Source organism: Barbus barbus, assembly GCF_936440315.1.
Source record: "Barbus barbus genome assembly, chromosome: 40".
Taxonomy (NCBI): Eukaryota; Metazoa; Chordata; class Actinopteri; order Cypriniformes; family Cyprinidae; genus Barbus; species Barbus barbus.
Genome location: NC_136718.1, coordinates 20,801,999 through 20,824,071, shown reverse-complemented (window position 1 = coordinate 20,824,071; position 22,073 = coordinate 20,801,999). Strand labels below are relative to the sequence as shown.

General features: G+C 38.1%; 2 protein-coding genes and 1 pseudogene across 3 annotated transcripts; 1 reads left to right on the top strand and 2 right to left on the bottom strand.

The window, feature by feature from the left end:
• Positions 1-1,070: 1,070 nt before the first annotated feature.
• Positions 1,071-3,741, bottom strand: LOC306859649 (tubulin alpha-1A chain). Its single transcript, XM_079400782.1, has 4 exons — positions 3,627-3,741; positions 2,491-2,713; positions 2,259-2,407; positions 1,071-2,181 (listed from the first exon to the last, which is right to left on the bottom strand). The coding sequence occupies exons 1-4, from the start codon at positions 3,627-3,629 to the stop codon at positions 1,201-1,203; spliced, it is 1,356 nt and encodes a 451-aa protein (XP_079256908.1). The 5' UTR covers positions 3,630-3,741; the 3' UTR covers positions 1,071-1,200.
• Positions 3,742-10,521: 6,780 nt separating this feature from the next.
• On the top strand, positions 10,522-14,064 carry LOC306859379 (tubulin alpha-1A chain-like; annotated as a pseudogene). Its single transcript has 3 exons — positions 10,522-10,657; positions 10,741-10,889; positions 13,547-14,064. The product of its transcript is annotated as a tubulin alpha-1A chain-like (transcript).
• A 629-nt stretch (positions 14,065-14,693) lies between these two features.
• Positions 14,694-19,906, bottom strand: LOC306859378 (melanocyte protein PMEL-like; the record flags this gene model as incomplete). Its single annotated transcript, XM_079400393.1, has 12 exons — positions 14,694-15,120; positions 15,317-15,410; positions 15,515-15,720; positions 15,804-15,909; positions 15,985-16,125; positions 16,259-16,450; positions 17,339-17,704; positions 17,787-17,948; positions 18,427-18,567; positions 18,696-18,842; positions 19,549-19,662; positions 19,864-19,906. The coding sequence occupies 12 exons, from the start codon at positions 19,904-19,906 to the stop codon at positions 14,982-14,984; spliced, it is 1,851 nt and encodes a 616-aa protein (XP_079256519.1). The 3' UTR covers positions 14,694-14,981.
• Positions 19,907-22,073: the final 2,167 nt, after the last annotated feature.

The following is a 22,073-nucleotide window of genomic DNA, read 5'->3' as shown; positions in this document are numbered from 1 at the left end:
GGAGAACGCGCGAGGAGTTTTCGCTTCCTGTCACATCCCCATTGGTTCGTCGGACAGTCAGTGACACCCCATTGGCTGATTCTAACCTTTGAACAATAACGTCTGTGACAGGAAAATGCAGTAAGAAGCGGGCGGGACGAACTTGAGCAGTAATGGATGTTAGTCATATGAAAAATTAACATTTAATAAAACTGAAGAAAATTAACCTTTTTTGATGTTTTGCATAAAATAGGGTGTGTAGCACTGTAATGGGCATAGATGGCTGTTGTTCTATTTAAATACATTTATTTTGCGTTAGCCTACCAGTTAACCGGTTAATCAAATCAGTAACAATGTGGATATTGTTTTTCTTTGTTTACATAATTACCTGCCATTAAAAAGAAAATAAAAGAAGAAAAAAAACATGAAGGCAAAGTTGATCTCATTAATCAGAGTCTTGGAATGAGGAAAAGTTCTTGATAATTAAGATGAAATAAAATACACCCAAAGCCGATAATTTTATGCCAATTATATGTTCATCAGAAGACCACACAACTATGCTTTAGTGATCATAAATTTGTATGAAATGTAATGCTATATCTGCACTGCCCCACTTAGACTGAATTGTTCTTATGGAAATGTTGCTGCAAGGAAAATTTATTGTTTGAAACTGGATAATAAAGAAAGAAAATAATCATAAAAGACTTTCATAAAAATGGTTGCCATTTACTGAAGCAATGAATGCTACTTTATTATTTGCTAATTGTTCTCTACATGATGTGTTGCTTTGCTGTTACTTTCTGGATGGAACCCAAGTAAGGAGAAACAGGTTTTTACTTGTAAAGTCATTTCTGTGTCACTCATGGGCCCTGATGTATTCCGTTTAACGCATGTATGTATGTTTTCCTCAGTATTGGTGTGCAACAAAAGTGTCATGTTGAAAGATGGTTGAACTTGAGCATTCACATTTTTTTTAAACTTTCAATTATGTCACCTGTTCTATTGTTGATCGTTAAAACACTATTATTGCTTATATCTGTTAAAGCCTACAAAAAATATACACAATAATTTAAGACAAGGCAACTGAATTTGTTTGAAAATTAGGTTTATTTCAGATATCCAAAGAATTGTAACATCATTTTCATTGGTTGTAAAGTTTATTTTTCACTGCTTGAATTTTTCCATGTCATGGTTCCTGCATGTTGCACTTTATTCTGTCATTTAATATTCCTCACCCTCCTCTTCTCCTTCACCCTCAACAGAATCAACACCAACCTCCTCATAATCTTTCTCCAGGGCAGCCATGTCCTCTCTGGCCTCTGAGAACTCGCCCTCCTCCATACCCTCACCCACATACCAGTGTACAAAGGCACGCTTGGCGTACATCAGATCGAACTTATGATCGAGACGAGCCCAGGCCTCAGCAATAGCTGTGGTGTTGCTCAGCATGCACACGGCCCTCTGCACTTTAGCCAGATCACCACCTGGAACCACAGTGGGAGGTTGGTAGTTGATGCCAACCTTGAATCCAGTGGGACACCAGTCCACAAACTGGATGGTGCGCTTGGTCTTGATGGTGGCGATTGCAGCGTTCACATCTTTGGGCACCACGTCACCACGGTACAGCAGGCAGCAAGCCATGTACTTGCCGTGACGTGGGTCGCATTTCACCATCTGATTGGCTGGCTCGAAGCAAGCATTAGTGATTTCAGACACAGAGAGCTGCTCATGGTAAGCCTTCTCTGCTGAGATCACTGGGGCATAGGTAGCCAATGGGAAGTGGATACGAGGATAGGGCACCAAGTTGGTCTGGAACTCTGTAAGATCGACATTGAGAGCACCATCAAACCTGAGGGATGCTGTGATGGAGGACACAATCTGGCCAATGAGCCTGTTGAGGTTGGTGTAAGTAGGACGCTCAATGTCAAGGTTCCTACGGCAGATATCGTAAATGGCCTCATTGTCTACCATGAAGGCACAGTCAGAGTGCTCTAGGGTGGTGTGGGTGGTCAGGATGGAGTTGTAAGGCTCTACCACAGCGGTGGAGACCTGAGGAGCAGGGTAGATGGAGAACTCCAGCTTGGACTTCTTGCCATAGTCCACAGAAAGACGCTCCATCAGCAGAGAGGTGAAGCCAGAACCGGTTCCACCACCAAAGCTGTGGAACACCAGGAAACCCTGAAGACCTGTGCACTGGTCAGCCTGAAAAGAAACAGTTTGGTCATTAATCCAACATAATATATAATAAATTTTATGTTCATTTATTTACAACTACCTACCAGTTTGCGAATCCTGTCCAGTACCAGGTCAATTATTTCCTTTCCAATAGTGTAGTGACCACGGGCGTAGTTATTGGCAGCATCTTCCTTTCCAGTGATGAGCTGTTCAGGGTGGAAGAGCTGACGGTATGTACCAGTGCGCACCTCATCTGGAAAGACGGTCAATGTTTAGCGAACGGAGCACTTTGATATATACAATTATCATGAATTAAATCAAGTCCCATTCTCTTACCAATGACAGTGGGCTCCAGATCTACAAACACAGCCCTGGGGACATGCTTTCCGGCTCCGGTCTCACTGAAGAAGGTGTTGAAGGAGTCATCACCTCCTCCAATGGTCTTGTCGCTGGGCATCTGCCCATCCGGCTGGATGCCGTGCTCAAGGCAATAGAGTTCCCAGCAGGCATTGCCGATCTGGACTCCAGCTTGACCAACGTGGATAGAGATGCACTCACGCTGTGAAGAAAATGGCAAAAGTTAAAAGTCAAACTAAACAAATATCACTGCACTATATAAATGTCACTCTCTTGTAAAGCTTTAGCATGTCAAGCTGTATTTCACCAAAATTCGAAATTCTAAGGCTACATACAGCTTGTATATCCGGTGCAATTATATCCTAGTGAGATATCACGTTAGAGGAAGTGATCACATAACACCCCCAACTGCTGGCTTACTGGTAATGTCCATCAGCTGCATTAGTGATGCTGCCTACATCACCATGACTATTTAACCGCTTCACCCACAGCCCTGAAATGCGATACGATTTCTGTAAATAAATTTAATCGCAATGGATCGTCCCTCGAATAAACCGTTCTTTAAATATTCTTAATAGTACTTCTGATTCAAAAAAAGAAAGAAAGAAAGAAATAGCCATATCCTTTGGGAGGCGCTGCATCTCTCTCCCCCCTCTCTTTTTTGGTCCATTGATTCAGTATGACACCGTACCGGGCAGCATGGAGCCGGCTACACCCAGATTATTTATGCGGCTCCATTCTCTTTGTTGTCTCGGTCTAGCGTGCACCATATTCCCAAAACCTCTTATTTTCCCATATTCTTTCTTAGTTTATAAACATATCCATGACTATGCATGTAAAATACATACATTTAAATACATAAATTAATTAATAATAAAAAAAGGATTTCAAACACATCATTTACAAAACCAAAGCGTTTTTGAGATTGTGATTTTTTTTTAACATTCAATCGTTTCTTTAAAAGGTATGCTTTTCATAAAGGTATATTTTATATACCAGAAATATTTTTTAAATACGCAGTTAACATAAGATACATTAAAAGCCAGTCATTAAGCCGAATAAAAAATGTTTACTTCAATAAGTAATTAATATTAAGTATATGAAGTCGTGCTCACCATTGTTGACTGTTAGTGTTGCTTGGCCGGGTGAGAAAAGATTCTTGACGGAGAGATCTTACAGCTCGACAACTAACGGGTCGATGTAAGAAGAATAACGTTATAACGGACTGACCTGACTTTATATATGAGTGTTGCACAGGCGACTACGTTTTTTATCTTTGATTGGTCAGACGCGGTGAAATCTGCCCAGTTCGGAGGGCTAGACGAATTTCTATTGGTTGTCAGGAAGATTAAGGTTAGTTAGACACCTCCCAGAACCTCACCCAATAGATCTGAAACATTAAATCAGAGGCCTACTGAAAAAGGTTTTATTCCAAGACTTAATTGTTGTATCCCCCATGTTCTTATTTATTTTTGTTGTTGTTTTTTTGTTTTTGGGTGTGAGTTATGCTTGAAGTTAAGTAGGCTACTTCTGTATAACTGAAAAAAATAAATACAACTAATAAAAATAAAAAAATACTTAATTGTTTCAGAATCATCTTATCTTAAGAATGTTGCTTTAGTCAGAAAGGAGAAAGAGTGAAACTGTAAATTGATGTACGTTTGGTTGTTCTCCATCAACATCTTTTTATGCTTTTAATGACTCAAAATTGGTTGTAGTAATATAACCGTATACATCAAGTTATGTACATCAAGATTTGCTTTAGTTGTATAACATCTGAACCTTTATGTAGGCCTACTAGCATTTCTGTGTAACTTGATCAACCTATTCTCCATCTGTTCTCTTTGATACTTTCTGCCCCTTTTAAGAGCTTTGCCTGAGGTATTTTGGAATTAGTTGTCACATATTCTTTTCCCATTCTTTAAACTTTTATCTTTGTGCTCAAAAAATTAATTAATTAATTTAATTAAGAGAGGGACTATTGTATATAGTTTAACCAAGCTGCACTTAAACCAATTTCAAATGAGCTACTGAGATGAAATTACTAGGCCTACATGATCTTCTGAGGTGACAGATGTTATTCTAAGACTCTGTGAAAAATATAAATGATTTACAGCTAAACACAGTTACAGATGACGTTGTACAACATATTCTATTACTCAAGAAATAATATGACAATCAGCAGCCATTAATCAGCATCTCCTCACTATTCTGTACTAAAATGCATATGAATATGAATTCAATGATTAGTGAAATGTTTAAAATGTTGCGTCATAAATGTATCAGTTGAAATGACCCTGCATAGACGTTGGGGAATATAGGCCAGGGACTAAGACACCCAACCCCCCATTCCCTCCTCCCAGGCTCCAGCCGTTGCTAAGAGATGAATAACGGAGTTGCTTAGATACCGACTAGTATCCTGGAGATAATACACAGGCCTACATTTACGGCCATTATGTATAGATCACATGACCCCGAATCTGAATAGCAGCACTTAGGGGGAGATGCAGCTGCCCCAGCAGGGAGTGAGGGGAAGGCCCATCCTTTTCAACACCAACTCTTCCATCTGGCCCAATTTACCAGTACTTACCCCAATTCCACATTCTGATTCTGTCATCATCAACAGAGCATCCATCCATCCATCTATCCATCCATCCATCCATCCATCCATCGATCCATCGATCCATCGATCCATCCATCTATCTATCTATCTATCTATCTATCTATCTATCTATCTATCTATCTATCTATCTATCTATCTATCTAAATTTTATGTGAGCCCCAAAATATTTTTTTCCAGAATCACTTTTTTTTGAGCCACTCATAATCATTGGCCTTTGAAAGATGATGATTGTCTCAGGGAACATAATGTTTGTACTCTGTCATGGTTACTTGCTTTGTATCGGCTGCCATAAATAGCCATACTTCTTCAATATATATATATATATATATATATATCCTCTTAAACGTGCATTTAATATATTGTATTGCAATTGATGAATGTAACATTCTTACTTTAGCCTATATTACAGTTTGGTTAAAACCAGTTCATTCCTAAATGTCCTTTGCTCCCTCTTCTCTCTCTTTCTCTTCCCTTTCCTTGTTTTCATGCATGAGCTTTCATTTTACTTTTTATAGTCTGGTTGCTAACAACAGTTAAGCAGTGAAGACAATAAGCCTACAGGTCTCATACAGCTCCTCGGACACGTTTAGAATAATAACACTATACCTCAGGAATTCACTGTCTTATATTATATAAACAATTTATATTTATAATATATAATTTTATATATATATATATATATTTGATTAAATTATATGTATATGTATATATACTGTATATATAAATATATAATTTTTTTTGTATGTGTATGTATGTATGTGTGTGTATATATGAGCAATGAACATTGAAAGATCCTTGCATGTTTAGCCCTTTCATTTTGCAATTTTTAATGCCAGATCAATCAACTGCTCTAAAACAGATTACATCTCTGTAGCTTTTTCAGCATAATCTCTGATTCTGCTCACTGCAGTGCACAACCCATCAAGACAAGGCCAAAAAATCAATATAGTCAGTGGTGCAGCCCTAAAACAGACTACAGCTATCCTGCAGGGACAAGTGGTTATAATAGTAAGAGAACAAGATATAACAAATACTGATATGCAAAGTGATATTCAAAGACTGAAGGACATGATACGATTATCTTATAATTTAGATTCAGAGCTTCTCTTCTGCCTTAACTACTTCCAGATGCATGGAGACATTTAGACATCTGAACAATAGAGTTTAAATAAATGCATTATAAAAAAAGGAGCAACACATGTTATTATAAAATACTACTTAAAAAGTTTGGAGATTTCTTTTACATGAGCAAGCTATATATATTCGTAAAGCACTGCAAGCATTTAGCTGATGTAAAAAAGTCCATTACTCATTTAATATGGGTTACAGACTGACATTAAGTACACACAGTCAATGGCAGAATACCAAAAAGGTTGTGTGGTTTATGTTTAAAGTTTGCTCACCACTGGCAACTGCACACAGACCCATGCCTCCCATCCTATTCTCATAGCAGCAGCTGTGAAAATTCCCAACAGTATTCCAGCCAATAAGACACTTCCGATGGAATGCTAAGCTTGAATCATTTGAGATTTTTGCTATGTTGTAAGCAAGCACACTGATTGGATAAACAATATGTGATTATATGAAACTCTGGTTATATTAGTCAAGGGTTATACCATAATATTTATTTAAACAAGCAAGCTAAGGAAACAGGAGTCTGAAAGACTCAATAAACTGCCTAAAATACCAGAGATAGCTGACTAGGGGAAGTAAGTAGGAGTCTCAAACCAATCAGTGTGCATCCAGACCCTGCAATTAGGAATGTGCAGTCATGGGTATGTTTAAACAAACACAAACAGGCGTCCAGTTTTGCAGAAACCCGGTTACAGATGTGAACAGCTCACTGACACTGACAGAGCAGGAAAAAAGAGTCAAGTTGTTCACGTGACAAACACGATGACATCATTTCAACAAAATCTAGGACACAGAGGGAGGAGAGAAGGCAAGGAGGACAGAGGGAGGAGTGTTCATGGTACCATGTGACTCTATAGGCCCAGTCTGATAGCATCTACTGTGTGATTGTATCTGCATTCAGATACTTTATGCATTAAAGTGTTACGCAGTGTTCACAAATTCAACACTGTAAAAAAAAAAGTCAGGTAACCTTAAAGTGTACTTCATGTGGTCCCTGCTGAGAATAACAGTTGAACCTGTTAGTTTAGCTGGTTTGTGCTGGTGTCTCAAGCTACAATTATTCAGTATTAGTCACAAATTTGACCTCAGCTATACTTAAAGGGTTAGTTCACCCAAAACATTCTTCATCAATTACTCATTCTCATGTTGTTCCAAAACCGTAAGACCTTTGTTCATCTTCGGAACACAAATTAAGATATTTTTGATGAAATCTGAGAGCTCTCTGATCCGCCATAGACTGAACGTAAACAATGCTGATTACGTTGATTACATTCTGGGGTACTCTCCCAAATTGCAGAAGACGGTAACTCGGAGAGAAGAACTGCTGAATAAATTATGTTATAATTGTTTTCTTTGCACACAGAAAGTATTCTTGTTATTTCTCGGGCTATTTTACCAATGTCCTTGCTATGTTTCTGTGCCTCGATCGTGGTAGTATCATTGGTGTCTATGGAGAGTCAGAGAGCTCTCAGATTCTATTAAAAATATCCTCATTTGTGTTCTGAAGAATTGCGTTCTGAATTTGTGTTCTCACAGGTTTGGAATGACATGAGGGTGAGTAATTAATGACAGAATTTTCATCTTTGGGTGAGCTACCTTTAATATGACTGAATCAGCTTCATGTAATTCTATTTTGTCAAAGCATCGCAGGCTATGCAATTCAGTAGTAAATGGCACTACTGTGTACATCATACTCCATTTTTATCAGATATAATTTACAATATATCTACAGAAAACCTCATGACATTTTCATATAATAATTGATTACAGGTTCAATAACACATTGGAGAGAAATTAAAGGTTAAATTAATGCGGTTTTTAGGAAATCCAAGTGTATTTCCTACAGTAATGTGATATAGGCCTACCTGTGATATTTTTTCATTCAGCATCTCTAATGCTTAATTTACACACAAAAGCGCTTCTGAAGTGGCATTTAGGCATCTTTAAACAGACTGTTTATTGCTGCTCAGAGGTGGCATACATGCATTTACGCTAAACATTTAATTTACACTAAATGTTAAACTAAAAAATTACATTGAACTGTATACTGATACTAAGGGCTGAGGTGGGTCAGAGCAGGCACAGGCCTTAAGGGTAATTTGAAACATGAATTCAAAGCAGCTCGAGTGGCTTTTCTTTGTAATTCAGCGCGCGCCCTTTGCTTAAAATGGAGGCAAAGCTGGAGACATTGCAACAATGTAGCGCCGCAAAAATATTTTTTTAACAAATAATTTTAGTTATTGTAATGCACAGAATGATACATTTAAAAATACTATTCGTATTATATGCATTCATTTTATAAATGCCTTTGCAAACGCCTACAGGATCACATTCATCCATCCATCAATTCATTCATTCGTTTTTCAAATGCATTTATTAATTATATCATGAGTTTTTAATGATGCACATTATTAAATAGTGAAACATTTCACATCAATTACATTTAGTCCACCTGTTTTGAAGGTGCATCTCCAAAACCACCTTACATGATGAAATTTTTTTTTTTGAAAAATGCATGTGAAATTATAACCAAAATAGTATATCTCAGTTATCAGGCTATATATACATGATTTAATAATATAATATAGATTTTTCTTTTAAAAAATTGCAGCTTAATTAAAATCACAATGTATTATAGTTAATAAATGTGAGTTAATAAATTATATCTTAACAAAAATGCACAAATTAATTTTTTTGTTTTGTTTTGTTTTTGTCACAAGCTCTCTGTCATCAGAGATTGACAGAATTTTCTTGAAATTTGCATCCTCCTCCCATCCGCATGAGGAGTAAACTGGGTGGGGACTGCAGCTGTCTGCAGAAGCTCATGTCTGGCCTGTGCAGCAGATGACTGGATTTCTATTCCTGTTCGGTTCCACAGCTGTTATTGTCTCCATTTAGATTTTCCATTTTCAAAAGAGATTTTCATAGAATTTTATGCTTTCATGCATTTCATTATTTTGCTAAATTTGTTTTTATTCAATTTCCTGTCACTTTCCTGTAGCTCAAATAGTAGGGCATGGCGCTAGCAACGCCAAGATCATGGGTTCGCTTCCCAGGGAAAGCAAGAGCTGATCAAATGTAAAAACTGTAACTTGATTGCAATGTAAGTCGCTTTGGATAAAAGCGTCTGCTAAATGCATAAATGTAAATTTCTGGGACCTGGCTTTTTTCATCACACTGTCTCTTAGGGAAATTCAACAGTGAATCTAAATATTAGTGGTGACCAAATATAAAAATAACGAAAAATGTTCATTTAAAAACGCATATTCATCAAGCAGAATCCCTTCCAATAGTGGTTACAGCCATTGAGAAAATTCAGTGTCTTTCTAAAAACCTTAAAAAACTGTTCCTTTATTGAAACCCATACTCTTGTGCAGACCATTGAGATGACATAAATGGGAAAAGGTGGATTTCTGTCAACATTTTTATTGTTCTCTTTTAACGGCAAGTCAGGCACAGTCTGGCAAGCCTGTTCTATGTGGGTGGGGCATGTGCCTTGTTCCCATTCTGCTACCTCATTCCCTTTGAATAAAGAGAACTGACTGCTTTCTTTGTTCTTCCTTTTTGGTAACCTACTAAATCTTTTTCATGCCAGTTCACTTCTTGTATGCCAGTCCTTAAGATAAATATCATTTTGCAGGTGTTTACAATGCATTTATGATTCCAAAGAAAGACTTTTAGACTTTTAGCAATGTCAGTTATGTGTCTATTGTTGTGCCCAAAATATTAAATACATGCAAATGTCAACAGAATGATGGTGCAAAAGAAGCCTTTGTGTATGTTTTGAGAGCCAACAACCTAATTAAAAGATTTTCCCATTCCTTCGCACAGCGTGAGTGCATCTCTATCCACGTTGGTCAAGCTGGAGTCCAGATTGAAGTGAAGTGACATACTGCCAAGTATGGTGACCCATACTCGAAATTCGTGCTCTGCATTTAACCCATCCAACGTGCACACACACAGCAGTGAACACACACACACACCTTGAACATACACCCGGAGCAGTGGGCAGCCATTTATGCTGCGGCGCCCGGGGAGCAGTTGGGGGTTCGGTGCCTTGCTCAAGGGCACCTCAGTCGTGGTATTGAGGGTGGAGAGAGCGCTGGACATTCACTCCCCCCACCTACAATCCCTGCCGGCCCGAGACTCGAACCCGCAACCTTTGGATTACGAGTCCAACTCTCTAACCATTAGGCCACGACTGCCCCATTGGCAATGCCTGCTGGGAACACTATTGCCTTGAGCACGGCATCCAGCCGGATGGGCAGATGCCCAGCGACAAGACCATTGGAGGAGGTGATGACTCCTTCAACACCTTCTTCAGTGAGACCGGAGCCGGAAAGCATGTCCCCAGGGCTGTGTTTGTAGATCTGGAGCCCACTGTCATTGGTAAGAGAATGGGACTTCATTTTAATTGTGATAATTCTGTACATCAAAGTGCTCCGTTAACTAAAGGTTGACCATCTTTCCAGATGAGGTGCGCACTGGTACATACCGTCAGCTCTTCCACCCTGAACAGCTCATCACTGGAAAGGAAGATGCTGCCAATAACTACGCCCGTGGTCACTACACTATTGGAAAGGAAATAATTGACCTGGTACTGGACAGGATTCACAAACTGGTAGGTAGTTGTAAATAAATGAACATAAAATTAATTATATATTATGTTGGGTTAATTTCCAAACTGTTTCTTTTCAGGCTGACCAGTGCACAGGTCTCCAGAGACCATTTGATTGAATGCCGCCAGTAAAAGGGAAAGAATAGCAATGCTCGGGCAAACCGTTATAGAGCTGATGTCACGACAGAGTTAGAGCCGGTGAATGCGGTTTACAGGTTTCATAGAAAGAGAACGATGTGCACCAAATGAGTCGCTGTAGAAACTGAATACTTCAATAGTTGCGGTGCGCTCAACATGAGAGCCAACGCAAACGCAATGACGTGAAATAAATGTATCCTCATGTATTAAAGAAGAGTGGTTGATTAAGTCCTGGAAATAGCGGAGGATGGGCAAAGAACGGTAACAAAACTCTGAAACATGTACAGCCACACACAAGAGTATTGTACAAACTGTACTTCATGATGTTTAGACAGCTATAGAAGAATTCATATGTTCATGTTTTTGTTATATTTAACTTACAGATCTCAGCTTAAGTTTTGCTTCAGTTTCTTTAGATAATATATGAAGTGAAGTGACATACTGCCAAGTATGGTAACCCATACTCGGAATTCGTGCTCTGCATTTAACCCATCCAACGTGCACACACACAGCAGTGAACACACACACACCGTGAACACACACCCAGAGCAGTGGGCAGCCATTTATGCTGCGGCGCCCGGGGAGCAGTTGGGGGTTTGGTGCCTTGCTCAAGGGTACCTCAGTCGTGGTATTGAGGGTGGAGAGAGTGCTGGACATTCACTCCCCCCACCTACAATTCCTGCCGGCCGGAGACTCGAACCCGCAACCTTTGGATTACGAGTCCGACTCTCTAACCATTAGGCCATGACTACCCCGTAAATAATTGACCTTGTTTTTGAGTCTTTGACTTTGAGTCTCTTGCTCATCAAGGCTGTATTCATTTAAAAAATACAGAAAAAAACTGTGATATAGTGAAATATTATTACAATTTCTAATATGGGTTTCCTATTTTAATACCTATACTATAAAATAGTATTTATTTCTGTGATCAAAGCTGAATTTTCAGCATCATTACACCAGCAGTGTCCCATGATCCTTCAGAAATCATTCTAATATACTGATTTATTATCAGTGTTGAAACTGTTGTGCTGCTTAATATTTTTTTGGAACCTGTGTTACTTTTTTCTTTGATTCTTTGATTAATAAAAAGTTTAAAAGAACAGCATTTATTCAAAATAGAAATATTTTCTAATAATAGAAGTCTTTACTATCAGTTTTATCCATTCAGCACATCCTTGCTGAATAAAGTTTATTTAACATTCTTTAAACTTTTTAAAAGTATCTTTAAAAAAGAAAGAAAAAAATTTCTGACCCCAAACTTTTGAATAGTTTATATTGTAACACAAAATCTCTATTTTGATTAAACACTGTTTTTAACTTTTTATTTTTTTTAAATATCACAGGTCCCAAAAAATACAGTATATAAAAAAAAGACAAAACAGTACAACTGTTTCCAACATTGATTAAAAATCAGCGTATTAGAATGACTTCTAAAGGATCATGTGACTCTGAAAATACTGCTTTGCTTCACAGGAATTAATTACATTTGAAAGTATATTAAAATAGAAAACATTTATTTTAAATTGCAATAATATTTCACAATATTATTTTGTGAAATAATATTCAGTATTTTTTATCAGATAGATACAGCCTTGATGAGCATAAGAAACTTCTTTAAAAAACTTTATTGATCCAAACTTTTGAACTGCAGTGTATTGTACAGTAAAAATGTTTTCTCAGGTAACCTGAAATGCACATCATTTAGTTACATCAGGGGTCAAATCAAATATAAATAGCACATTAAAGTTAAAAGTTACACACTTGTTTGTGTGCATGCTGTACAGGTCTGGTATAAATTGGGGGAAGTCGTGGCCTAATGGTTAGAGAGTCGGACTCGTAATCGAAAGGTTGTGGGTTCGAGCCCCCGGCCGGCAGGAATTGTAGGTGGGGGGAGTGAACGTCCAGCGCTCTCTCCACCCTCAATACCACGACTGAGGTGCCCTTGAGCAAGGCACCGAACCCCCAATTGCTCCCCGGGCGCCGCAGCATGGCTGCCCACTGCTCCGGGTGTGTGTTCACGGTGTGTGTGTGAGTGTGTGTGTGTGTGGATTTGTTCACTACTCACTGCTGTGTGTGTGCACTTGGATGGGTTAAAGGCAGAGCACCAATTTCGAGTATGGGTCACCATACTTGACAATACGTCACGACTTTACTTTACTTTACTTTAAAGAATGCTTTTGCTCAGGTGCCCGAAATGTCCGCCCAATAGAGAAAAGTTTTGCTCAGCAAGAAAAAAAATTAGAGGGAGCATTGCTCCCACGGGTCCTTAAATTTGATACTAAACTGAAGAGTTTTTCAGGCCTTATACCATTTAACGTATTTAAAACTGTCTAAGAAATAATTTTTCAAATTGCCTTAAATAGACTTTTAAGAATTCTGCAGATACCTTGTAAATAGTCAAATAAAACTCTTTCCTTGATATTCGTTGATATTTGTGTATTGAAAATGTTTTTGATTGACATTTATGGTCTTTATTTTATTTGGGCTAGTTAAATTAATTTTCGGGCTACCAAAATCTAAAGAGTTCCTGCCCGAAGGGCTACCAGGGATTTAGAAATTTTGCGAGCCCTGCGGTTCTGGCTTCACCTCTCTGCTGATGGAGCGTCTGTCTGTGGACTATGGCAAGAAGTCCAAGCTGGAGTTCTCCATCTACCCTGCTCCTCAGGTCTCCACCGCTGTGGTAGAGCCTTACAACTCCATCCTGACCACCCACACCACCCTAGAGCACTCTGACTGTGCCTTCATGGTAGACAATGAGGCCATTTACGATATCTGCCGTAGGAACCTTGACATTGAGCGTCCTACTTACACCAACCTCAACAGGCTCATTGGCCAGATTGTGTCCTCCATCACAGCATCCCTCAGGTTTGATGGTGCTCTCAATGTCGATCTCACCGAGTTCCAGACCAACTTGGTGCCCTATCCTCGTATCCACTTCCCATTGGCTACCTATGCCCCAGTGATCTCCGCAGAGAAGGCTTACCATGAGCAGCTCTCTGTGTCTGAAATCACTAATGCTTGCTTCGAGCCAAGATTATGAGGAAGTCGGTGTCGACTCCATCGAGGGTGAAGGAGAAGAGGAGGGCGAGGAATATTAAAATGTTCACTAAAGGCCTAAAACTAAAAACAGTAGACCGGTAATTTATGCACAATATACATGAGGTATCAAGCGTAAAGTCAACTCCTAAATGTTAGAGACACATTCTTGATCAGTTGTTGTATGGCCAGTATGATTATTATTTGTGGAATTTGCTTGCCAAATTTTGACTGAATAAATTGATGGTGATGTAAAAAAAATCAGTTTGTGTGCAGTTCTTTAAATCTTTCTTATGGATGTTAATATAAGCTGTCGGTTTGAAGTAATTACAGGCATTCAAGAGAAGTAATCTGCTTACTAACCAGTTTCCACAGGTTAACTGATGGCCTTTGACAGGCTTGGCTTCCAACCGCTTCGGCTGAAGGAAAAGTAGGTTAGTAGTCACTCAGCAGTCGGTATTAAGGACATTATTGGTTTTTTAGGGAGGAATGAGTTACAGCAGTGGTATGCATGAATGAAGGAAAGCAGGTCATGGTATCAAAAAGTCTTGTAGTAAAAAGCCTTAATTAAGTGGATTATTTTATAATCCACAAAATCTGACACCAATGTCTAAGATAAAAAGGCCAGAAAGTAATAGCAGCTTTTGTGATATTTTATTCAACTGCTTAAAAAATGCTTGTTGGCCAAATTTTTTTCTTCAAATTAAAATTACAGCACAAAATTGTATGTAATGTAATGAAAAACATGCCTTTGGAAAAAGGATTTGGGTTCAAATATGTGTATAAAAGAATACAAAATCTCAATTCAAACATTAAAGATTAAAAAATGAAATGGTAAAAAAGGGTTTAGATGCTTTTACGCTATTCAAAGTAGTGCTAATGTAACATTAAATTTGAATTTTGAAGGTTTTAAAGGAAGGTTCACACTACTCCTTTTTTCTGATCTGCCGTCTGCTGGTTCATCAGGCTCCAGAAGAGCACTGGCATTGAGCTCACGCCGGTGTCTTTGGATTGGCATGCAGCAGGATCCTCATTCAGCCTTTGATACCGTTTAAGACGCCTAGAAAGTTTCAAAAACAAGGCCAGTTAGTGCTTTCCAACCAGTTTTACCAGTTAATGTACACAATGATTTGCTTACTGATTAAGCTTTAGGAAATCTAGAGGAGCAGGTTGAAAAATTAATAGTAATTAATGAATAATTCATGCCAGCTGAATAAATCAGTGCATGAATATTACGCTGTGTTGGAATGACTTACTTATATGCAAAAGCCACAGCACCTATTGCTGATATGACAGTCAGGATGCCCAACAACAGGGCAGCGGCCCCTGCAGATGTCAACCTGGAATCTGCTAAATTTTGCACAGAAATAGAGACATGCAAGATGAATTAACAGCACTGCTATCATTTTTGGAGCACCACGCTTTATGTTTCAACCGTAAATAAGTGAACTCACCTATGTTAATATTAACCCTGGCATTTGTAAAAGCCAGACTGACATCATTTGTCATTGACACATTGACACAGAAGATCCCAGAGTCATTGAAGTAGTGTCGAAGGATGAGTTGGCAATCTGAGGAGGGGCTAACAGCATTGCAGATGGTCGTAACTGGCACATGGCAGTCTGCATCAGATACTACAGTGCACACTTCAGTGGGGAGGCTAGAAAGAGGAGGTAAGGGCGTGAATTCTCCATAAGGCTGTATTCTGTGGTTCCAGCTACATTTATTTTTGCCAGATCTCACCTTCCTTGGCAGGAAACAGTGAAATCAACAGCATTCTGCTCCATTTCCGTAAACGGAAAACCATCAGCTACAGCCACCTGGACGATCTGCACACTCTCAATGCCCTCTGAGAACACAAACTTACATTACTCTTCAATATAAAACATAAAAAATGGAATGCTGTTCAAGGGAGGAATCTCACCAATAATCTCAATATCAGTTGAGAAGGATCCATAGCGGTAAATCACATAGTCATTTGTGTTTGGAGCCTGACGCTTTATTATGGATACATGGGCCTGGTTTTCAATGTAGTCATCTTGCATCGTCGCCTCCATGTCAGCGGCTGGTGTTTTGGAAATATGTGTTTAAATTGATATATTATTTTTTATTATACATTATTAGCATTATTATGTAAATGTATTTACATAATATATCATGTATATTAATTGAAATGCAAAATATCAACTACAACTCACCAGTAGCCTTCAGTGTTGTCTTTGTTGCAGTATTCAAAGTTTCAGACATCTCAGATGCAGATCTAAGATCAAAGACCTTCTCAAGGCTGGATCTTTTTGGAACTCCGTTTGTAGGTGCGGGAGGAATAGTTTTCATTGTAGATGCAGGTGTTGATTTCTGAATGGCAGCTGAAGACTTACTGGTAGCATGATCTGTTGAATCATGAAGTAGATGATAAGTAGGCCACTCTGACTTCTACTCTGGCTGGAATTCACATTGATTGTTTTCTATATGCTCTCTGATATTTCACACAGGCATAGCCAAATAAACAGTCAAATGGTGTTAAAGAGAATTTTTGATGGAAACTTTTAGTTAATGTGTTAACTTCTACAGAAGAATGTTTAATTTTTTACTCCACTACATTTTAGAAATCATATCATTCCTCATTATTTCGAAATGAAGAAATCGCACAGCTCCGAAATCGAGACGTCTGATTCATGAATGAAGGATTTGACTGATGGCGCGAAAAGTAAGTGACTAATACTGAATCTTAGTAATGTTTATTCTAAACATAAAGTACTGTAAGTTGTTAGTGAACAGAATTTGTTGTAAAAAGCCGAGCTGTAAAGCTCATTGTGTTGAAGTGCTGAGGACTAGGCCTAGTTTACCACACTGCAAAAACTAGATTATCCAAATTTTGATTAAAACAAGCAAAAACATCTATCCACGGGGTAAGAAAAATAATCTAAATTCAAAGGCTAAACAAGATTATTTTTCTTGCCCCGTTGCCAGATATTTTTCCTTGTTTTTTTTCTTTCAGAAAACAAGACATATCTTAAGTAATTTTACTTGTCAAGTAAATACATCCTGATTCAAGAATTTGTAGATATTTATACTAGAAAACAAGTCAAAAATACTCATGTAAGAAAATCATGTTTTGCAGTGCATACATACTAATTCAAAACATCTGACTGGGCGAAGATCTGTAGGATATTAGACCCCTCCCTCCTTAAATAGGTGTTTTAAAATTGCAAAAAAAATAAAATAAAGTACTTTTGTACTATTTTCACAACTGTAACCAGCAAAGCCATGCAGAGCACCTGCAGGGATGTGTTCATTTAGGCGGATGGGGCTCTCGGAGCTGAAGGTGTTGGTGGTGGGACGGGCCTCAGTGGGAAGGTTTGGTGGAGTGGCACAAGATGAATCCGGAATAGCTGCTTGTACGACAACTTGGGGCTTAAAAGCTCCGGCTGCAATGTAGGTGTGTGTGACGGTGAGTTCCCTGGAGATTACAGTGCCACTGCCATCCCCGAAGTTCCAGTTAAAAGTCACGTCTGATTTGCTCAGGTATTGGCTGGGGTCGTGAAGGGTGATGCTGAAGGCCACTGCTCTATTCTGAATGAATTTCCGATCGCCTTCATCTTTGTCATTCACCTGCGTCAGGGAAACCGCAAAGGGGATCTGGTCTAGAAACACAGGGATTAAATATATTGCATTACTTAAACCGTAAAACTTGTTATTAAAAGATTAACTTTGAGTTAAGCTTACCGGTGATACTGAACTGTGTGGATGCATATCCAATAGGGATGAATTTCTCTTTTTGCCTGTAGTGATAAATTACAACATCCATCATGTAAGAGCCAAGAGGAACGTCATCAGTTCCGATGGTTAATGATGAGGAAGGGCCGTCGCACACCTGCCAGTATTTACCTGTCAAACACAATAGAGGATTGTCAGGAACGTTAGATGACTGCATGTAACAGTGCAGTAAGTGCACTATACTGTAAAAAGCACCGTCTTTCAGATGAGACGTTAAACCGAGGTCCTGACTCTCTGTGGTCACTAAAAATCCCATGGCACTTCTCGTAAAGAGTAGGGGTGTAACCCCGGTGTCCTGGCCAAATTCCCTCCACTGGCCCTTATCAATCATGGCCTCCTAGTAATCCCCATCCACTTGATTGGCTCTATCACGCTCTCCTCTCCACCTGTAGCTGGTGTGTGGTGAGCGCACTGGCGCCGTTGTCCTGTGACTGCCGTCGCATCATCCAAGTGGATGCTGCACACTGGTGGTGGTTGAGGAGAGACCCCCACATGATTGTAAAGCGCTTTGGGTGTACGGCAATACACAATAAATGCGCTATATAAAAATGCATCATTCATTCATTCATTCAAGTGCTTCTTTCCTTACCACAGGTTTTCCACACGAACACATATGGAGGTTGCTTGTCCCCTTGTCTAGAAAGGAGAGGAGCATTAGGGAACGCAGCATTCCATTCATCTACAGAGTTCTCTTCAGGATAGACAGGCTCACCCTCGTGGAACTGTGTGCCTAAATTAGAATTATGCATATCTGTGCATTATGTTTAAGCTTAATGCAAATACATTTGCTGGTCATAGTGCAGCAACAGAATGTACATTTTCATCTTTAAATAGAGTGAGATGAAGACAGAAACATACCATTTATTGTGCAGTTTTTTGCCCAAACAACTTGTCCATCTGGCAGGACCTTCTGGTTGTGAGGGAACACAATGTCAATGCTGAAGGTAATTTTGGCACCAGTCAAAGTGGGTGCATCATTCCCCACATCAAATTTCAGTTGCCCACCTGTAGAAATTTACATTTATGCTTTTTAATGTACTGACGCTTTTATCTCTACACACAAATTAGGGGTATCAAAACAGGTTTCGAAGTGATGCCATAGATGAACCATTGGGATCCTCAAAAAACCATTCAGTGAACGTTTTTTAAAAGAACCTGTGTGAAGTGTGAAGAACATTTCAATAATCTAAAGAACCTTTTTTACATATAAAGAACCTTTTGTCCAATGGAAAGGTTTCATGGATGCTAAAGATTCTTCATGGAACCTTCATTTGCATCTTCATAGATGCAAATAAAGAACATTATTTTTAAGAGTGTAGAATCACTCTTAAATTCCCGAAACTTTCAGTGATCAGTTCTTAAAAGAACCATTTTTTAAGTTAGTGTGAAGAACATTTTAATAATCTATAGAATCTTTTAAATCTTTTAATAATCTGTATAATCTTTAAAATCTTTTTTGTCCAAGGATTTCAAAGGTTCTTCATGGAGCCAAAGAAGCCAACATCAAAAATAATTAATATGAATCAAAAAAAAAAAAAAAAGAGAAACAAAAAGAAATGCTACAGAATAACTTACAGAAATGCCACTGAAAAAAAGTGAGCTAAATACTACAGTTGAAAATATATTTTACTATTTTTTTTATGTTGATGCAAACATATAGTGTAGAAAATCTGGTTCTTTCTTTCCTTCTTTCATGGCTGCATTTTATTACCTGTCCAGCTGTTTTTGTAGCGTGGGTCTCCATCTTTCCACACTGGGAACCGTTTTGTATTCCATGTCTGATATCGATTGAATCTGGATTTCAAGTTGCTTCTGTCGACTTGTCCTTGTGCAGAGGAAAAATAAAGGGAAATTTAAATGAAATTATTTAGAGAAAACTGTACATTTGAGATTAAAGGCACTGGAATCCCTTTAACTCTCATTTGACAATGAAAGCCACAAACTTTCGAGTCTACAATTGGTGGAGGGATTGAGAGGCGGGGCATGTGACCAGATCAAACATTTAGCACTCTTTCTGCAGTGTTACCCCAAATCCTGTGCATGTGATGGTCAGCTGTCCATGTGACCATACTTTCAGATTTACCGCATAAAGCAGGGGCTTGCTTTCAGAGCACATAGCATAACTCAAAATCTGAATGCAATGAAACTCAGTCAAAACCACTGCATTATTGGTATTTAACACATTACAGTAATGCTCTTGGGCTATGTTGTATTTTTTCAAGTTATGTAATGTATAATGTCTTATTTGATTTGATTAGCTAACGCATGTTTTGACTGATCTTGGAAATTCCCAGACATTCTCTTGTGTCACATTGTTACTGAACTTTTAATGACTATAAAGGGGTCAAGGAGATCAGGATGCTGTCATGCATCATTAAATCTGCCTGAGGGTTTAGGTAGTGCAGGTTCTAGCTAAAATAATTAACTATTATAGTTAACGGTTTTGTTTTGACTTTCCTGATATCCAGTATTATTTTGAATACAGTTAAAAGAACTCTACATTAAACATAATACAGGTTTAGTGAAATACGATATACATGATGCTGTGGCTATTAGATACAATAATATTACATAATACAATAAATATAAATAATATTGAAATATTTACTCACTTGTTAAGGCCACAGACAAACAGGTCAGTATCAGTATTCTTGAAAGTAGCTTCATTGTGTCACTTTGTTGTTGGCACCTTAACGACTTTCAGCTTCAGAGGCATCGCACTTTATATAGACGCGTCCTACATCTGGGGCTGAAAGCTCCTCCCATCACATAAGACCATGCTTGCGTGCACACAAACTCACACACAAATGTGTAATATTCCCTGGTGATGCTGTTCAAGAGAGTTATCGGATTAAGATTTGATTAATTATACTATTTGATTAAACTAATTTATTAATTGGCCTGATCAGTCATTCATGTGCAGTTTGTAGAGCCTGATTTTTACTCAAAATATCCAATGAACCATAGATATAAAATATATATATATATATATATATATAAAATAGTTTTTAACCTTAGCGCTGCAAATAACCACTGAATAACTTTTTTTTGTTGTTGTTTAAAAGTGTAAAATGGTTGATTTGCCAACTTGAGGCTTATTTTTACTTTGAGGGTCACATTGAGATTACAAACTCTTTTCCAGGCTGAGCTTATTTTAATGAGGAACGTAGTTGGAGAATGCTTACATGTGATATCAGTGGACCTGCATGTGGCTGGACATCTGATGCTTTTGAAAGCGTTGTTTCTTAATTGGGTCAGTGGTCATAAACATCTTATGCTTTTTTTTTTTTTTTGCCACATCTTAATATTTTTAATAGCCTAACAAATGCAATAGACTGCATTTTGAGATTTGGTCCTAAAAATAAACATGCATGTTAATTTTTTAGATGTGAGTAAAAAAACAATGTTATATGCAAATGGAGGGAAACTGTGTTGGATTTACTAGACGGCTGATACTGTATCAGAGTCATGCGGGACCAAGGGTGGCTGACTCCATGAACAATAGAGTCTGTTCAGGTCAGAGTGCTCATTCACTAAATACTGCAAGAATTATCTGCATTTTTGAAAACTAACGCAAAGAGGTTAACGGGTTTGTTTTTCACTTTGAATTACTTTGATATATGTGACCCTCTCTGTGAAATCCAGGCTAAAGTCTCAAAATCTAATTATGAGACAACAAGCATCAACTTTGATTTCAATCTTTGACATGATCTTACTCCGTCAATATTAAAGATATCAAGGTTACATTTTCACAGAATGTTCTTTACCTTATGAAGGATGATTTTATGCAGAAAATAGTAAATAACCAAAAAATGACTTTAGCTGGGTTTTCACAGGCAGGGTCACATATGAGTAATATATAAGTTTTTTCCTTTAACTAAGGATGGGGGAAATGCTCTTAATTGTCAGAAGTAATTGCACAATGCAAAACATCTTAATAGCACATTCATTTAGCTTCATTACCTTTATGCAAAATATAATTAAAAAAAAAAAATATTTTGATTTTGGGGTGAAATCTGAATTATGACACTCTAATTCAGGCAGCGTTCCATATTAAGGCGTCAATAAAACAATAAGTTACACATTACGGCTAGACAAAAATGTCTGGAATGGAAAGTTAATCAGGATTATGGCAGCTCTTGTGATTTTTTGGTTTACCCAGATTTTTGTCTTTTTGGCATCCTTACAAAAATAATCAGATTTTCAGAATTGTTCTAAGTAGCCACATTTAGCATT